Below are 15623 nucleotides of genomic sequence, written 5' to 3' on the forward strand. Positions count from 1 at the left end.
GAATGTAAAATAATTGGAAGGAAGTGCACCAAAACATTCAGCTGTGATTATCTCTGGATGGTGGCACGATAGGTGATTCCTATAATTTATTTATGTTTTTCTATAATATCCAAATTTTTCATAATGAAAATGTCTTACTTTCACAATCCAAAAAAGGTTCTTTTTAATGGCCTCATAGACAAATATCCTGCCCTGCCACCCAAGCATTGTAAAAGACCACACTGGGATGACAGAATTACAATACAGGAAAAGACTACATAAAAATGCTCTCTCCACACCCTACTGCCACTCTTCCAGTTTCAATCTTTTCCAACTTTCTCAGGGACTATTGCAACAGCTTCTAATTGTTCTCCTTGCCTCCAGTATTGATTGTGCCATTCTGTTCTCCATACTGATGGCTGCTAAGATGAACTTTCTACAGTGAGAATCTGTTTGTTCACCATCCCCCAACCCCGTGGCTCCCCAGGGACTTCGTCCTAAAGTTGAAACACCTTAGTAGGGTAGATCCATCACAATGTAGTCCCCAGACTTACACCTCTTCCTGCTTCATTTCCCAGCACTCACCCTGGTACCTGTGATCCAGACATATCTAGACACGCTCTTTGCACACAGCCACTAATTCGGCTGCTAAACCCTGCCTATCCTTCAAACTGTCAGATGCCTATCCCCCAGGAAGCCTTTTCAGATGCCTCCCTCTGCAGGCAGCATTACTTACTTTTTGGCTATCCTTTCTTTGGTGCCCACTTTCATTACAAGTCTTGGGGCTAAATAGGAACATGAAAAGATGCTCAGTATGGCTAATTATGAGAGAAATGCAAATCAAACCTACAATGAGATCACCTTATGCCTATCAGAGTGGCTATCATTATAAAGTCTGCAAACAATAAATGCTAAAGAGGATATGGAGAAAAGGGGACTCTCCTACACTGCTGATGGGAATGTAATTTGGTGCAACCACTATAGAAAACAGTATGGGGATTCCTGAAAAAACTAAAAATAAATTTACTTACCCTATGATCCAGCAATCTCACTCCTGGGCATATATCCAGAGAAAACTCTAATTCAAAATGATATATGCACCCCATTATTCATAACAGCACTATTTACAATAGCCAAGACATGGAAGCAACCTAAATGTCCATCGACAGATGACTGGATAAAGAAGATGTGGTGTGGGGGGGTGGGAAGAGATAGACTGGGATTTCAAAATTGTAGAATAGATAAACAAGATTATACTGCATAGCATAGGGAAATATATACAAGATCTTATGGTAGCTCACAGAGAAAAAAATGTGACAATGAATATATATATGTTCATGTATAACTGAAAAATTGTTCTCTACACTGGAATTTGACACAACATTGTAAAATGATCATAAATCAAAAAAAAGATGTGGGGTGTGTGTGTGTGTGTATATATATGTATACACACATACATAATGGAATATTACTCAGCCATAAAAAGAATGAAATAATGCCATTTGTGGCAACATTTGTGGCAACATGGACCTAGAGATTATCATACTAAGTAAAGTAAGTCAGATGGAGAAAGAAAAATACCATATATCACCTATACGTGGAATCTAAAAAATTGCAGAAATGAATTTATTTACAAAACAGAAACGGATTCACAGACAAAGAAAACAAACTTATGGTTACCAAAGGAGAAAGTGTGGGGAGGGATAAATTATGAGTTTGGGATTAGCAGACACACATTACTATATACAAAATAGATAAGCAACAAGTCCTACTATATAGCACAGGGACCTGTATTCAATAGCTTGTAATAACCTATAATGAAAAGCAAATTGAAAAAGAATATATATACATATATATGTATAGCTGAATCATTGTGTTGTACACCAGAAACTAATGTAACATTGTAAATCTTCAAAAAAAAAGTCATTGTGGTTGTTAACTGATGTATTTGCTTGAATCCCCAACACCAGGCACCTCGTTGAAGGTTGTCATTTGGTAACTATTTAATAAGTGCTCATATATATCAGGTGCTATGCTAGGCCTTTCAAAAAATGCATTGTTTTCTTTTTTGCCTCTGCCCAGAGCCTGGCACATACTTATTGAATGAAGTGTTATTTAGTACAGAAGTTCTCAAATTTCAATGTGCAGATGAATCCCTTGGGGAACTTGTTAAATAGATGCCAGACCCCACCCTAAAGTTACTGAGACAGAACCACCTGGGAGAAATTTGGTCACCTGTATGGGTGTTCTTGTTTTTTATGCATAGACTGTTTTTTTAATTAAAAAATAGTATATTTTTCCCAAGACAAAAATCTTCTTCTATAGCAATGTTTATAAATATTTTACAGCAATATACAAAAATATTTTGTGTAAGTATCATATGCCCATAGTAACACAATTTCAAAACAATATAGGAGAGTCCAAAATGGAAAATGAAATTTTCCCCTGGAAAATGTGACATGCATTCTTTTTTTTAAATTGAAGTATAGTCAGTTTACAATATTGTATGTTTAACAAGCTCCCCAAGTGATTTTGATGCACTCCAAAATTTGTGAATAATTAAGAGATCCCAGTTATCTTCAGAAAAGACTGTGCCTAAGTCATTCCAGGCAGATAAAAGCCCACTCTGAACTTAGGTTTCTTCAAAAGAAGGAAAGCACTATTTACTGAGCACTTTTTAAGTGTCAGGTACTTTATAAATAAGTTGAATTGCCACAAAAACTCTGAGAAAACTACTGGTTTTCTCACTTCAAAGGAAATTGAGGCTCAGAAAGATCCAATCACTTGCCCAGGAGAAGTTGGTGGTTCTGGGACTGGAACCAGGAACCGCTGGCTTCCAAATCTGTTTCCATGGCAACAGGCCTCCTCCCCATCCCTGTCATAGCCAATGTGTCCCTCCATGTGCCTCATTTTTCACAGTTTCCAAATACCTGGTGCTGGTCCCTGATGATGGTGTCACCAGGCCTAGAAGAAACGGGAAAAATAAAAATAAAAGTAGTATGATTCTTTTCACAAAGTTAAGTTCTGTTTAAAGGATTGGCCTACATTCTGAGTCTATAGTCTTCATTTTTAGGGTTAAAATATCTTTTTTTTAACAGAGTGACAGTAATGGCAGTTTATTGTTTTTTCTCTCTTAATGTCTTTACTTGGCAAAATAAAAAAGTAGGTGACCCTAGTTTGATGTCCAATATATATATTTTTAAGCTGGACTAGTTCTGGGAATCCTAAAATGTGGTTACTGCTGATTTCAATGTGATTCCCCCTCTATCCTCTGAACCTGTTTTCTTGGCTCTTGCTGCAGCAAATCAGGATCGTTCATAACACTTTCCTGTACAATGGAGGTTTAGAAGACTTGTTGCAGAGGCTGGTGTGTGTGTGTGTATATGTGTGTGTCTGTGATAATGGAGAAGAATGGGCCATTCTTGGCCTGGGTTCAACCCCGGTACCTCTGTTTTTCAGGGATGGTCGAGCTGCTCAACCTCCCCACTTGACTGCTGCTGCCTTCCCCTGCCCTACTCCCCTCAGAGCCTGGCCTGGGCAGGAACCTTCAGGGTGGGGGAAGGGAGAGGAGTGTGGTCACAATTCCAGCTCTTTTTCTTTGGCAGTTTAAATTCTATTGTAATTAGTGAGTAAGACTTGCTCTCAAAGACCACTCTTCTCCGGATGGGAGGTAGGAAGCCCAGCTAGATTAGGAAAGGGTTTGAAGAGGGCTGAGGTAACAAAATAACACTCCTGACCCCTGCACACGGTACTGCAGCCTCACTGGCTTTGCTCCACTTCCCGTCGGGTCAGGAGGAAACTTCTGGAAGGTCCAGCCAGGCCCAGCCAGCTCTCGCTGTTCCTGCCTAATTTTCTGGTCTTGGAGATCTGAGGAGAGGGGAGCAGGTGGAGGTGGGAAGCTGAGTTTGTGATCATTGCATCAGCCTCCCCTGCTGGACCATGAGCTCCATGAGGACAGGGAAGTTCTGTTTTGTTCATGTTTGTGGCCCAGATCCAGCCTGGCCCACTGTAAAAGTGGTTGATAACTACCAGATGAATGAATGATTGTACTTGAATGAGATAATAGAAGGAAGGGTCTAGCCAGGGGGAGATTATCCGTCTGGGAAGATGGGGTCTTTGAGAGGAAGACATAGGAAGGTCTGCTCTGGCCTGTTAGTCCAAGACTGATCCTCAGGTGCTGATGTTGAGGAGAGAATTACTCATTCACAGGGCTTGATGAGTGGGATCTTCTAGGTGATTTTTGTTTGCTTCTCAAAACCACCCTTCTGGGGGCGATGAGTATGTGTTTAGCATGCATGAAGGCCTGGGTTCAACCCCGGTACCTCTGTTAAAGATAAACAAATGAACAAATCTAATTAGCTTCCCCTTCCCCACAAAGAACAAAAAAAAAAAAAAAAGGAAAAAGTTAAAAAAAAAGTCCTCCGGCTCAACCCCCAGAGACTTCTCCTTTATTATCTCTGCTTCCTCAAACTGACTTCCTAACACTGAGAAAAGAGCAACCCAAAAACACAACTGAGAGAGCTGAGGGTCTGGGTGGAGCCAGGAGGCAGAGAGGGATTGAGGTTGTTGGTGACACAGCTGAACTTGGATGACCCAAATACAAGGACTTACTAAACCACTTGGACTTCACAGAGTTTGGGACTCTAGAATCTTGGGTGTTGGAGGTCATCTAATCCCGTATACCCTACCAAAATCAGGAATCCCTCCTGAGGCATCCCTGGTAGTGACCCCATTAGGAGACCCTTAATTTAGCAGTTGTACAGTTAGAGAAGTCCGCTTATGTCTAAAGGTCTAGTGATGCCCTTATCAATAATCAAAGTAAAGGAAAGAGGAGTAAGAACCCAGATGTGTCTAGCCCTAGGCCCAGAAGCCAATTAAAGACCCAGAAGGTTTTTAGGGACATTGACCCATAAACTATCTCAAGACAGCATGAAAATTTAGCTTTGAGGGTCTGGAAAAGTGAGTACTGCTAAAATCTTTGTCCTTTTCCTAAAGGTTCCAGAAGACCCTGCATCACAGGCTACATCAGCCATTCCAGGGCTCACCTGCCTGGCCTAGGTGGGCTCCAGCATGACAGAGGCATTCTGATACCAGTGTCTTCAGAAGATGGGAGGATACTGGGATTCAGTATTCCTAAGTTGACTCCTGTAAGCAGAGAGGGCAGGAGAGACCTGTAGGATTGCCCTGGGCTGGGGTTGGGGGAATGGAGCCTCACACAGATGGTGTAAAAGCTAATGGAGCACACCGTCAGGAATGAAGACGGGTCACTCTCCTCTGTCTTTAAAAGCTTCTGACCTATTACAATGCGGAAGCAGAACCATCATCTGTCACCTGTTCTAGGAGGGAGCCAAACCACAAATACCACAGATCATCTATGTGAACATATACTTCTCTGGGTGTGTCTGTCTCTCCCTGTGAGTGTACTGGAGGTGTCAGAAACATTCCTGACATATCTGTTTACCTGTGTGTTTGTCTCCTTTCCTTTTTTTTTTTAACCCTTAAATGTCATGACTCCCCAGGGTTTGGTCTGGTCCCTCTTCTCTACTCCCTCAAGACTTCTCCCTGGTTAATTGTATTCATATAGCCTTCAGAATGGCTATGGCTTCCAAATCTACATCGCTGTCTTCATCTGGGTCCTAAGCTCCAGATTTGTATCCAGTTCCTCCCAAACGCCTCCACTTGGCACACACTCAGCTCACTTCTAAAAACTCGTCAGCTCACTCACCCACGCATTGCTATCAGAACATCTGAACTTGTCACACACTCCTTAATATTTCTTCACCACTGTCTGATTTTCCTCCCCGGTTCTACAGGTGGGGCAGGGGTGGGATGCGGTGGGGTGGCTCTGAGAGTTGGTTAGAAGTGTTCTGGGGGCTCTGAAACAGATGTGAAGAAATTAGCTGAGATCCAGTAACGGTCAGGAATCAGGCCAACCATTTAAAGCTGGATTACAATGCCAAGTAGGGCAAACCAAGCAAACAGAAACTACTCTGGGGCAAAACCATGGCTGTCAGAGAGGGAGGAGGCCACTAGGTGAGAAGAAGCGCCACAGGAGGAAGCAACAAATTGTATTCATAGAAATGAAATTAGATAAGCTCTTTCTTTGGGGGAGGGGGCAGTGCCTCTGCTTTCTCGGTGACTGTATCAGGTTGCTGGCACACTCAAGAATCTAGAATGATGGTTGGTCACCATTTCTGTGTATCGTTCAAGTGTCTGGTGTGTGAGAACTGAGAACAATTGGAGAAGCTAAGGCACAGAAGACAACTGTTTTTCTGTCATCTACTAGGTCAAGTCCAAACTCCCTAGCAGAACACTCAGATCCTTTCTGACCTGGCTCATTCTTTCTTCTTCAGATTGACCTTTCTTCACTCCCCAGCTCACCCCAGCACTACAGGTGTCTCTCTGAATTCAGTGTATCTCTTATGCTTCTGTGTACATTTGTTCTCTGCTGATTGAAAACAAAAAGCACAGCATGAGAGTTGTGAGCTAAGTTCTATTTGGGGCAAGATGAGGACTATTGCCTGGGAGATAGCCTTGTCAGATAGCTCTGAGGAACTGCTCCAAAGAGGTGGGGGAGAGGTCAGTATTATATACGATTTTGTTTGGGGGGATGGGATACGTGCAGTCAAGGACACATTTTGGCTGAGGCTTGCTGCTACTCATGAGGAGCAGATGTCTCCACTAATGATTTTAGTGCTTTTCTAGACATGAGAAGGGGCAAGGAATTGGGCTCATAAAATCTTCTCCTGAAATCTCTAACTATCTGAAGGCCTGTTCTACCAGTTTTTCCCAGAGCACAGAGTGCCTCATTCCTGATCTCCACCCTGAACTCCTTTCAGAGTATGTTGAAGGTCACTGACTGCAGTGGCTAGTGACCTTGTAGAGGCAGAAGGCAAGTGACAATTTTTAGTTGGCACCTAGAACATCATTTCCATTGGTGTTTATTCAGTGAAGACCAACTCATCCTTATAGATTTAACCCCAGGTTTCTCAGTTCCTTGAGGCACACAGAATGATTCTGACGTCTTTCTGATGTTGCTGGAGACATGCCTGCATGCCTCAATTATTTCAACTGCCGCACTACATAATTGCTGTTTACTTGCATGCCTGAACTGAATTCTGTGACAACGGAACCTATACCTTATGGAAGTTTGTAAACCCCAGCACCTAACAGTGGCTAGGACATAACTTGGTGCATAATAAACGTTTGTTGGATGAATGAATGAATGGATGAATGGACTCCCACTCTTATAGGGGAGACAAGTAAGTAAACAGAAAATTACAAAGCTGTGTGAAACAGGTAGTTTTGGGTACAGAGAGGGACAAATGCATAATTTTAGGAAGTTTTATCCCATTTTCTGCCCCTTACAATATGCAGTTCAACTTAAAAATACTACACAGTAAATACAATTTCATTTCTGAAACAAACAACAAATCTTATTCATAGGAATGAAATTAGATAAGCTCTTTCTTTTGGGGAAGGGGCAGTATCTCTCCTTTGTCGGTGACTGTATCAGGTTGTTGGCATACTCAAGAATATAACTAATGAGATGGCAGAGATATGGGTAAGGTTAAAAAAAACTAGTCAGGGCTGCAAAGCCACCTAAAGACTAGTCAATAGCCGGTAGCTATTGCCATCCCTGAGGCTGAAGTTAAAGGTGGTAGCCTGGAGCAGTAGCCATAGAGGAGCACAGAACCACTATCAGAATCTCAATCCCAGCCTCACCCAGCAGGCTGGGTGTGGAGAACCTCAACCATGTGCTCCCCCAACCACAGATCTGCCTCTGACTCTCATTAGCTGAATCCAAGCAGAAGCCAGAGAACAAGTGAGCCCTGGTGATACAGTTCATGGAGGTCAGCCTCCAGGGGCAGGGTGGAGAAGGGCCAAAATGGATCCAGGTGATGGGAGGGCAAAGAGAATAACCAGCACGGAGGGGAGATGCCTCTGCACTGTGGGCAACCTATGTCTATGATCATTGCCTACTGGGTAATCAAACATTGCTACAGCTCTGTGGGTTACAATTCTAGACTTCATGTTTTGTCTATTTAGGTATTTGTGTATTCAAGCTTATTACAATCTGCGCCACTTAATTAGTAGGTCTGGGGTTAGACAAGGGTATCTATGCTTTTTTAAAAGCCTCCCAAGTAATTTTGACAGACCTCACTTTTTCAGAACCACTGTTACATTCCCACCTTTTTTTTTTTTTATAGATAGGAAACTAACATCCAGAGAAATGAAAAATGCTCTGACTTGGCCACTCTCTGAGAACTATCCCTTAGGTGACACTGAAAGGTTTGGCTGGAAAACTGAAACGTTTGCACATGTCTTCTAGCCCAGTTCCTCCATTTTACTGATGAAAAAACTGGGCTCCAAAGATGGACTGATGTGCCCGGTCATATAACTAGCAAGTCACAGAGGAGGGGGAATAGAACTAAATACAGTATTTTTCAACCCAGTGTTCTTCCAGGTAGCACACTTTGTAGGAGTGTTTGTGTGTGTGTGTGTGTGTGTGTGTGTGTGTGTACAACAAAGCTCTGGGGGCCGCAGTTCTAGTCTCCCATATTCTGGTAGGGTGAATCTCCCTACAGCCCCGACTGGAAAGAAAGTAGAGTGGGCAGAGTTTATCGGTCTCTGGGACACTTATTTAAAAGGAGTCTGGAAGGGATGGGTGAAGGCTGTGGATGAGCCTCAGTCCCAAGCCTTGGCTCTCACCCTTATTGCCCTTGGCTCTGAATCTCTGGTTGTCAATTCTATCACTAGAAGAGGACTGCTCCCTGCTCTGAGAAGGTGTCAGGTCAACAGCACAGGCTCTAGGGAAACTAAGCAGGGTCCAAAAGGAAAAAAAAAAAGAGGCACGTTTTGGAACAGGCTCACAAGAGCTCTCAGTGTGAGGGCTTTTCCCCAGCCAGCACAAGGCGGAGTCAAAAACTAGGGTCTCAGTGTCACCATTCCAGGATGTTTCAAACTCCTTGATGGCTGCTAATTAGAGCTGGGTAGGGCTGGTTATCTCACTCTAATTCCCCAAGCCTGACACACAACTACTCTCCTACAGCAGATCAAAGACCAGTGGCCCATCCTTTTAAGCTGTATCTTAAATTTCCATCTCCAGAAAGACTCCTCAAGTTGAATTTCCTGAAACCAGCAGCCCTTGGCCTTCCCAATCCTACAAATGTTGGGCTTGGGAGGAATCTTGGAGATCATCCACTCATCTTATATACGAAGAAATCAAGACCAGAGAGGGAAAGTGATTCACCCAACCACACAGCATGGAAGTGGCAAAAGTGGAACTAGATTCCTGTCCATTTGACTGTCTGCCAGTTCTTTCATGTGATTCCCATAATTCTGTACACGCTTGGTTCCCAGTGTGCCTGTGTACCTTTAGTCTGTGTAATATCAACATTAATCTACTTAAGCTCCATTTTTGGCAGAGTTAGTTCACACTCCTGTGGGTCCTTAAGTATGCTCAGGTCTGCCTGTCCATACTTCATTCCTGTTGTGTTCTTGTGTGTGTTCAATTCTCTTGAGTTGTGAGAGGTGTGTGCCTAAGAATTGAGCAACTGTGTTTATTATGGGTCTATAGGGTGCTGCATGCCTATATATGTGTCTCTGTTTTTACAATGAAGGATGTGTGTCGACCTGCCGCTCTCAGTTTTGTGTCTATGTACTTGTTTGGTGCCCAAGGGTAGTTGTAATCCTGTATGTGTTTGTGCATATATATGGGTATATAGGCGGCTATGTGTTTCTTTTCATGTTGAAAGGTGTGCGTCTCCTGACCATTGTGTGTCCATTTGCCTGTATGTTTGTATGCAGTGAGGGTTGTGGGTCTAATCGCAATTGTGTCCATGTGGACTGCATGTTTAAAAGCTGAGGGGAATCTGCCTTTGCCTTCTATCCCCGGGTTACAAGAAAAATGTGTGTAGCCGTGAGCCCAGGACAGGAATGTGTTTGTCTCTTGGCCAAGCTCCGTCCTCACTCAGGGCCGGAGATCACGAATAGGTTCCGGGATGTCTTGGCACTGATTCCCAGAGGGGCGGGGCCTGGAGGACCCTGCCTCCTGCCCCCAGGGAGAAGCCTTTCTTCTCCCGGCTAAAGCGGCTGCGCAGGAGTTGGGGGTCGTTGTAGGGGTTGGGGTGGGCGGGGCCTATCCGGTATTACCAGCCAGACCCCGCCCCACGCCGACTCTAGCCCGCTCATTGGCCATGTCTGCGGTGACGTCGTGGGGATGGCAGAAAGAACCCCCAGCGCCCGGCGTGCGGGTGGTTTTGTTCGTCACCCAGGCTTTGTTGCGTCGTCGTCTCCTCACCTGGCCGCGAGTGCGTCCTGGCCGCTGCAGCCCGGAACGGGGTGCCAGCTGCCGCCGCTGCCGCCGCCATGGTGTCCCCGGTCACTGTGGTGAGTGAGTGAGCGAGCGAGCGAACCAATGTCCGGCGCAGCCGCAGCCCACCGACCTGAGGACTGGGCTGCGGCAGGCCAAGCCGCCGAGGGGCCGAGGAAGGGCAGGGATCCCGCGGCGGTCCGCGTCCCCAGGCGGGAGGCGGCGCTGTCACGGCCCCCGGCATCCCAAATCGGGGCGCCACTCCTCCGCGCGCCCCCAGCCGGCCCGCGAGAGGGAGGAAAACAGTGGGCACGTGACTCGGAAGCATGACTTGGTTGATCTCTGTCTCGCGCGGGTCCGCGGGGTCGCTGCCGCGTAGAGGGGACGGCAGCGGGCCGCTGGTTCCGCGTGCGCAGAACACAGCGAGGCGTGGGAGAGGGCGGGGGAGGGCAGAAGGGTTACTGGGACCTACAGGGAATCCTGTTTCAAATGTATTTCCTCCTTTTCCTCATCTTCTAAATAAATCTGGGGCGGGGCACAGGACTACTCTAAGTTAACGCAGCCTTGATAACGCGCTGGATGAAAAGGGGTCGTTCTCTATTGACACCTCTTCCTGTTCAAGACTTTCTCACCTGCACCTTTGTCTCTCCCCGCTCCCCTCTTCCTTCTAATGCTGGATTCTCTACGACTGTCAAAGCCTCCCGGGCTACTACGGCTTGTTTCTCCTTCTAGGAAATATGGGGCTGGGAGAAGGGTGTGGAGTAGATGCTTCCGAGCGCTAGCAGGTGGCTGTTGGGGAGATCTGGGGACAGTGAGGGTAAGCGTCTCCAGCCGTCTCCTCCTCTGCCCATATCCCTGCTCTGACCAGCCTACATGGGGCAATCTCCATAGGAAGGAGCTTAGTCATCTCTTCTCACCGCTCTCACCCCCGAGAGAGCAAGCGTAGGCTTAGACCCAGGACTCACCCATCTGCCTCTTCCCAACCTTCTTCATCAGTCCGATCAGCCCCCAGGTAACCAGGGAGTGGTGGTCTGAGAGTCTTTGTGTATCCCCAGAGCCTTGTTCTGGGCGGCGTACCCAGCCAGAGGCATATCAGTTTGGCAGAATGTGAGTATATCGGGAACCTCAGCTGCTGGGAATCACTCTGAGAGCCCCAGTACCAGATGGCTAAGGAAAGGAGCTTCCTGGGAATCACAGATTCAAAATATCTGCAGCAGCCCCCTCCCTCAGCTTGCAGAGTGCCTGAATGGCCTTGGACACAACCTTTCTTTAGCTGCCATCCCCCCTAATCCAGCTGAGACCAAGTCAGCTGCTCTAACTTCCCCTCTCAGTTCCCCCTCTTCTCCCAGCCTGTCTGCTGGCTTCAGATCAAAAGCTGGGAAAAGAAATCCTCCCTCCCCTTCCTGCCTCTGTTTCTGATGTGCCTTGAATTTCCCTTGTTCTCTGGAGAATAAGACTGACTGACACCTCCTCCAGCCTTCCAGTCCCTGAGATTGCTGGTCTTTCGGGGATAGTTTTCTTGCTCCCAATTTATGAGTCCATTTCTCTAGGCAGCATCCCTGAGGCAGCGGGAGTGGAGGCTGAGTTGCAGACAAACGAGGAGGGAGAGGGGCTGTGGGGGCTGAGGTGGTTGGCAGTGCCCACCCTCACGCATTCCTGGCACTCACCTGGTGTTACCAGACCTGAATCCTATGTCCTGGCCCCACTGCTGAGGATCACGAGTCGGCCATTTGGGGCGTCTCTGTGGTTTCCTGTTGACTCCACTCTATTCCAGACAGCTGGGTGCTGATGCTGGCAAAGAGAGGCTAAAGGGGCTTTGGGTAGGTTAAAGAAGTGTGTGGGAAAGGAGAAGCATTGGGTTGCAGGACGGAACACTATCCCAAAATCTGTTTTCTGCCCAGTGACTATTCTGGTCCTGCCCCAGGGCCAAGAATGGACGTGAGTATCAGGAACAGTGGAGCCCTTTCCCTTCCTAATCAATTAAGCCTCAGGCTAATTAATAGTGGGCTTGTTCACATTCTGCTAGCTGGTTGGGGCAGGTCAAACTGGGTTTCTGTGTGTCAGTCCTTACTGCTTGGGAAGTGGGCCTGTCTCTGGGGTGGATGCCTGGGCTGAGGGTGTGGGCTCTGGGCCCCGCACTGGGCTTCTGAGCTCCCACTCTCTGAGTGCTGCCCTTGTCCTATGTTCTCCAGGTGAAGAGTGAGGGACCCAAGCTGGTGCCCTTCTTCAAGGCCACCTGCGTGTATTTTGTGCTCTGGCTGCCCTCGTCCAGCCCGTCGTGGGTCAGCGCCCTCGTCAAGTGCCTGCCCATCTTCTGCCTCTGGCTCTTCCTTCTGGCACATGGCCTCGGATTCCTGCTGGCCCGCCCCAGTGCCACCCGCATCTTTGTGGGGCTCGTCTTCTCTGCCATAGGTGATGCCTTCCTCATCTGGCAGGACCAGGGCTACTTTGTGCACGGTCAGTCATCACAGCAGCTACCTGGGAGGAATCCTGTGGTGGAGGGCTGGAGGTTCCTAGGGGGCCAAGGATTTGGGACAGGGGTTTTTTTAACAAGAATATGGGGAATTTGAGGGGTTCTGAGGCCAAGGACTGTGGGGCTCCTGTTGGAGGATGACCTTGCTGGTGATCTGGTGATCAGTTCTGGAGTGTCACAGGAGAGCTGGGGGTTGTCTCTGCCTTTGTGGGTTTCTTCCCACCTCTGTTACTCCTAAAATAAAGCAGTCCCACCCCCCCGTTACCTGTTACTCACCTGAGCCTGCTCTTAATACCCCATCTTCCCCTGTCACCCCCAGGTCTGCTGATGTTTGCTGTGACTCACATGTTCTACGCCTCGGCCTTTGGCATGCGGCCATTGGCTCTTCGGACAGGTCTGGTGATGGCACTACTGTCGGGCCTATGCTATGCCCTCCTCTACCCAAGCCTGTCAGGTGCCTTCACCTACCTGGTGGGGATCTATATGGCCATTATCAGCTTCATGGGCTGGCGGGCTATGGCAGGGCTACAGCTGGTTGGGGCAACCTGGCGCTGGACTGAGCTGGCAGCAGGCAGTGGTGCACTGCTCTTTATTGTCTCGGACCTGACCATCGCCATCCACAAGTTTTGCTTTCCCGTGCCCTATTCACGGGCACTCATCATGTCCACATACTATGCCGCCCAGATGCTCATCGCCCTGTCAGCTGTTGAGAGCCGGGAGCCAGTAAAAGACTTCAGACTGAGCAAGGCCAAATGAGGGGCCAGGTCCTGGTCTCCTCCTGGGGCTGGGGTCCAGGACCTGGGAGCGTGCAAGAGTTGGATCAGAGTGGCTGCAGTACTAGCCTGGGGCAGCAGGTGTTACCTGTGAAATGTACAAGTTTGAGGGAGTAAGCAGGAAAAGGATCTTTCTAGCAAAGCTAGTGGTCCAGGACAATGTTGATTGCTAAAAAGAGCCAGCCTAATGCCCCTTGCTGGAGCCAGAAGTAGGTATCTTTCCACCTCGACTCCGTGCAAACTGTCAGAGCCCCTCTGGAGGGCGATGGTGCTCAGCTTCTTGACCTCCCCCAACTCCTACTAGATGGGAGACTCTGACTCACCCACTCCCACTCTTCCCGATCCGCACAGAGTTGAAGGAAGAGGGGAGAAGTCTGTGCTAAGATGACCCACCCTCAGGGCCTGAAGCCCCTTTCCCAGGCCCCTAGTTGGGAAGATTGGATGAGGGTGGAGTCTCCCTTTCTCTCGTTTATCCTTATTACTTGAACAATCTTAATCTCTTAAGTGTTGGGTGGGAAGGTGAAGGGGTGTCTGTCCAGTTAGGCAAAATTGGGGACTTCTTTGGCCTGGGATTTTGGGGTACCGAGGATGCAAGTTGGTCCCGTCTCTCTCAAAGGCCAGCCCAGAGCTCAGGCCCCACACCACCACCCTCAGACCCTATGCCCAGGGCCAGGGTGAACCATGCCAAAGGAAGGGGCCAGCCTGTATGTATGTGTCTGTACATGTGATTCTTGTGTGTGGTCTGTCTCCAAGCCTGTCTATGTCTTTCTCTGCCAACTGTCTCTGACCTGCTGTGTGTCAAAGTCTTATAGGGAGAGGATCTCAGGGAGCTGCTGAGGGGGTGCTGAGCCTGGCTCAGAGAGCTGGGAACTCCCCCCCATACACACCCACTCTCAATGCTTTCCTCCTTGTGCTTCCTGCACTGGGAGCAAGAGGAGGGGGCTCCAATGACACTCTAGGGTCATAAGACCCAAGGCACATTCAATGCAAGGGGAGCAAGGATGGGACAACTCCATCCTATCCCTCATGTGAAAAAAAAAATAAATAAAAACCAAGGGTCACTCACTGCCCTGCTTGTCTGCCTGGGTGGCACGTGCCTATCCTGGAGAGGAGGGGATGGGGGCATGGTGCCAGGGGTCCTAGATGTCCTCACAGCCTGACCAGTGCATCTTGGCACCAGGCTGGCTCCCAGGCTCTGGTAACACTGTGCTGGTTAGAGTGGGTCTCACTTCCCGGTCATGTCTGTGGGTGAGGATGTAGTTCAGGAGGGTGGGAGGGGTGGGTAGTATTTGCCACTGTCCAAATTTGTCCTTGGTACACTTCCCTGTGCACAGGTACCCGACATCTTTGGTGACTCTTAGCTACTCAGTGTCCTCTACTGCTGCCCATCCTCATCCCCCCATCCCAGACCTGCTGCCTGCTCCAAAGTGACCCACATTCCCTTCAAGCCCCACCTCTCTCCCTGGACTTGGCTCAGTTGGACAGCTAGGAGGAATGAGATTAGATTGTCTGATTCATACTTCAGATGTGAAGCCCTGGCAGAATAACATGTCACCACACTCCAGGGCCATTTGCATCTTAATGGCAGTGCCTTGACCCAGAAATAGAAAGGGAAGCCTTGGGTGGTGGTGAATACACCATTCATAGAGGGGTCGTACAGTTGTGGGGATGTGATCAAGAGACTCAAGTCCCATGTGGGTGTTGGATGAATCAGTGATTTTCAAATGGGATTTTACAGAGACTAGTGGGAGCTTACAAAAGAATAAGTAGAGGTGGGAGGGTCAAAGACCAACCCCCACCCTTTTTCAAATCCAGCAGCTTAAGATTTTTTTTTTTAAAGGAAAGATTCTGCTGCAAAACTAAAGTTTGAAATCTAGTGAGCTGGATGACCAATCTCTTCTTTCAGATGCTCTGATTCTCAAATGGAACCCTGGACACTGCAGAGGCAAGGTCTTGATCCCTTCAAACCCCAGAACTCTGAAGACATACTTAACCTGGTGTGAAGAAATGGGAAGGGGCAGAAGCAGGATGGGGAGAAAGATGAAGCCAGCAATACTTGCTCCCCTATGCCCTGAGGGAAGGG

The 15623-nt window shown here is 47.7% G+C and overlaps 1 protein-coding gene and 1 long non-coding RNA gene across 2 annotated transcripts; one reads left to right on the forward strand and one right to left on the reverse strand.

Moving 5' to 3' along the window:
* Positions 1–1680: 1680 nt before the first annotated feature.
* On the reverse strand, positions 1681–5142 carry LOC140698983 (uncharacterized). The gene is made up of 3 exons (XR_012076991.1): positions 5025–5142; positions 3717–4303; positions 1681–2943 (listed from the first exon to the last, which is right to left on the reverse strand). It is a non-coding gene; the product is annotated as an uncharacterized lncRNA (long non-coding RNA).
* Positions 5143–10215: 5073 nt separating this feature from the next.
* On the forward strand, positions 10216–14606 carry TMEM86A (transmembrane protein 86A). The gene is made up of 3 exons (XM_006209291.4): positions 10216–10371; positions 12487–12751; positions 13087–14606. Exons 1-3 carry the CDS (start codon positions 10351–10353, stop codon positions 13521–13523), a joined length of 723 nt encoding a protein of 240 aa, XP_006209353.1. The 5' UTR covers positions 10216–10350; the 3' UTR covers positions 13524–14606.
* The last annotated feature ends 1017 nt before the right edge of the window (positions 14607–15623 follow it).

The sequence above is a fragment of the Vicugna pacos genome, chromosome 10 (assembly GCF_048564905.1).
Source record: "Vicugna pacos chromosome 10, VicPac4, whole genome shotgun sequence".
In the NCBI taxonomy this organism is placed as follows: Eukaryota; Metazoa; Chordata; class Mammalia; order Artiodactyla; family Camelidae; genus Vicugna; species Vicugna pacos.

Excerpts from the sequence above, each read along its gene's own strand:
- TMEM86A (XM_006209291.4), top strand. The coding sequence starts at position 10,351 with ATGGTGTCCCCGGTCACTGTG. Across the intron at positions 10,372-12,486 it reads TGGTGTCCCCGGTCACTGTG|GTGAAGAGTGAGGGACCCAA; the intron begins GTGAGTGAGTGA and ends TATGTTCTCCAG. Across the intron at positions 12,752-13,086 it reads CCAGGGCTACTTTGTGCACG|GTCTGCTGATGTTTGCTGTG; the intron begins GTCAGTCATCAC and ends TGTCACCCCCAG.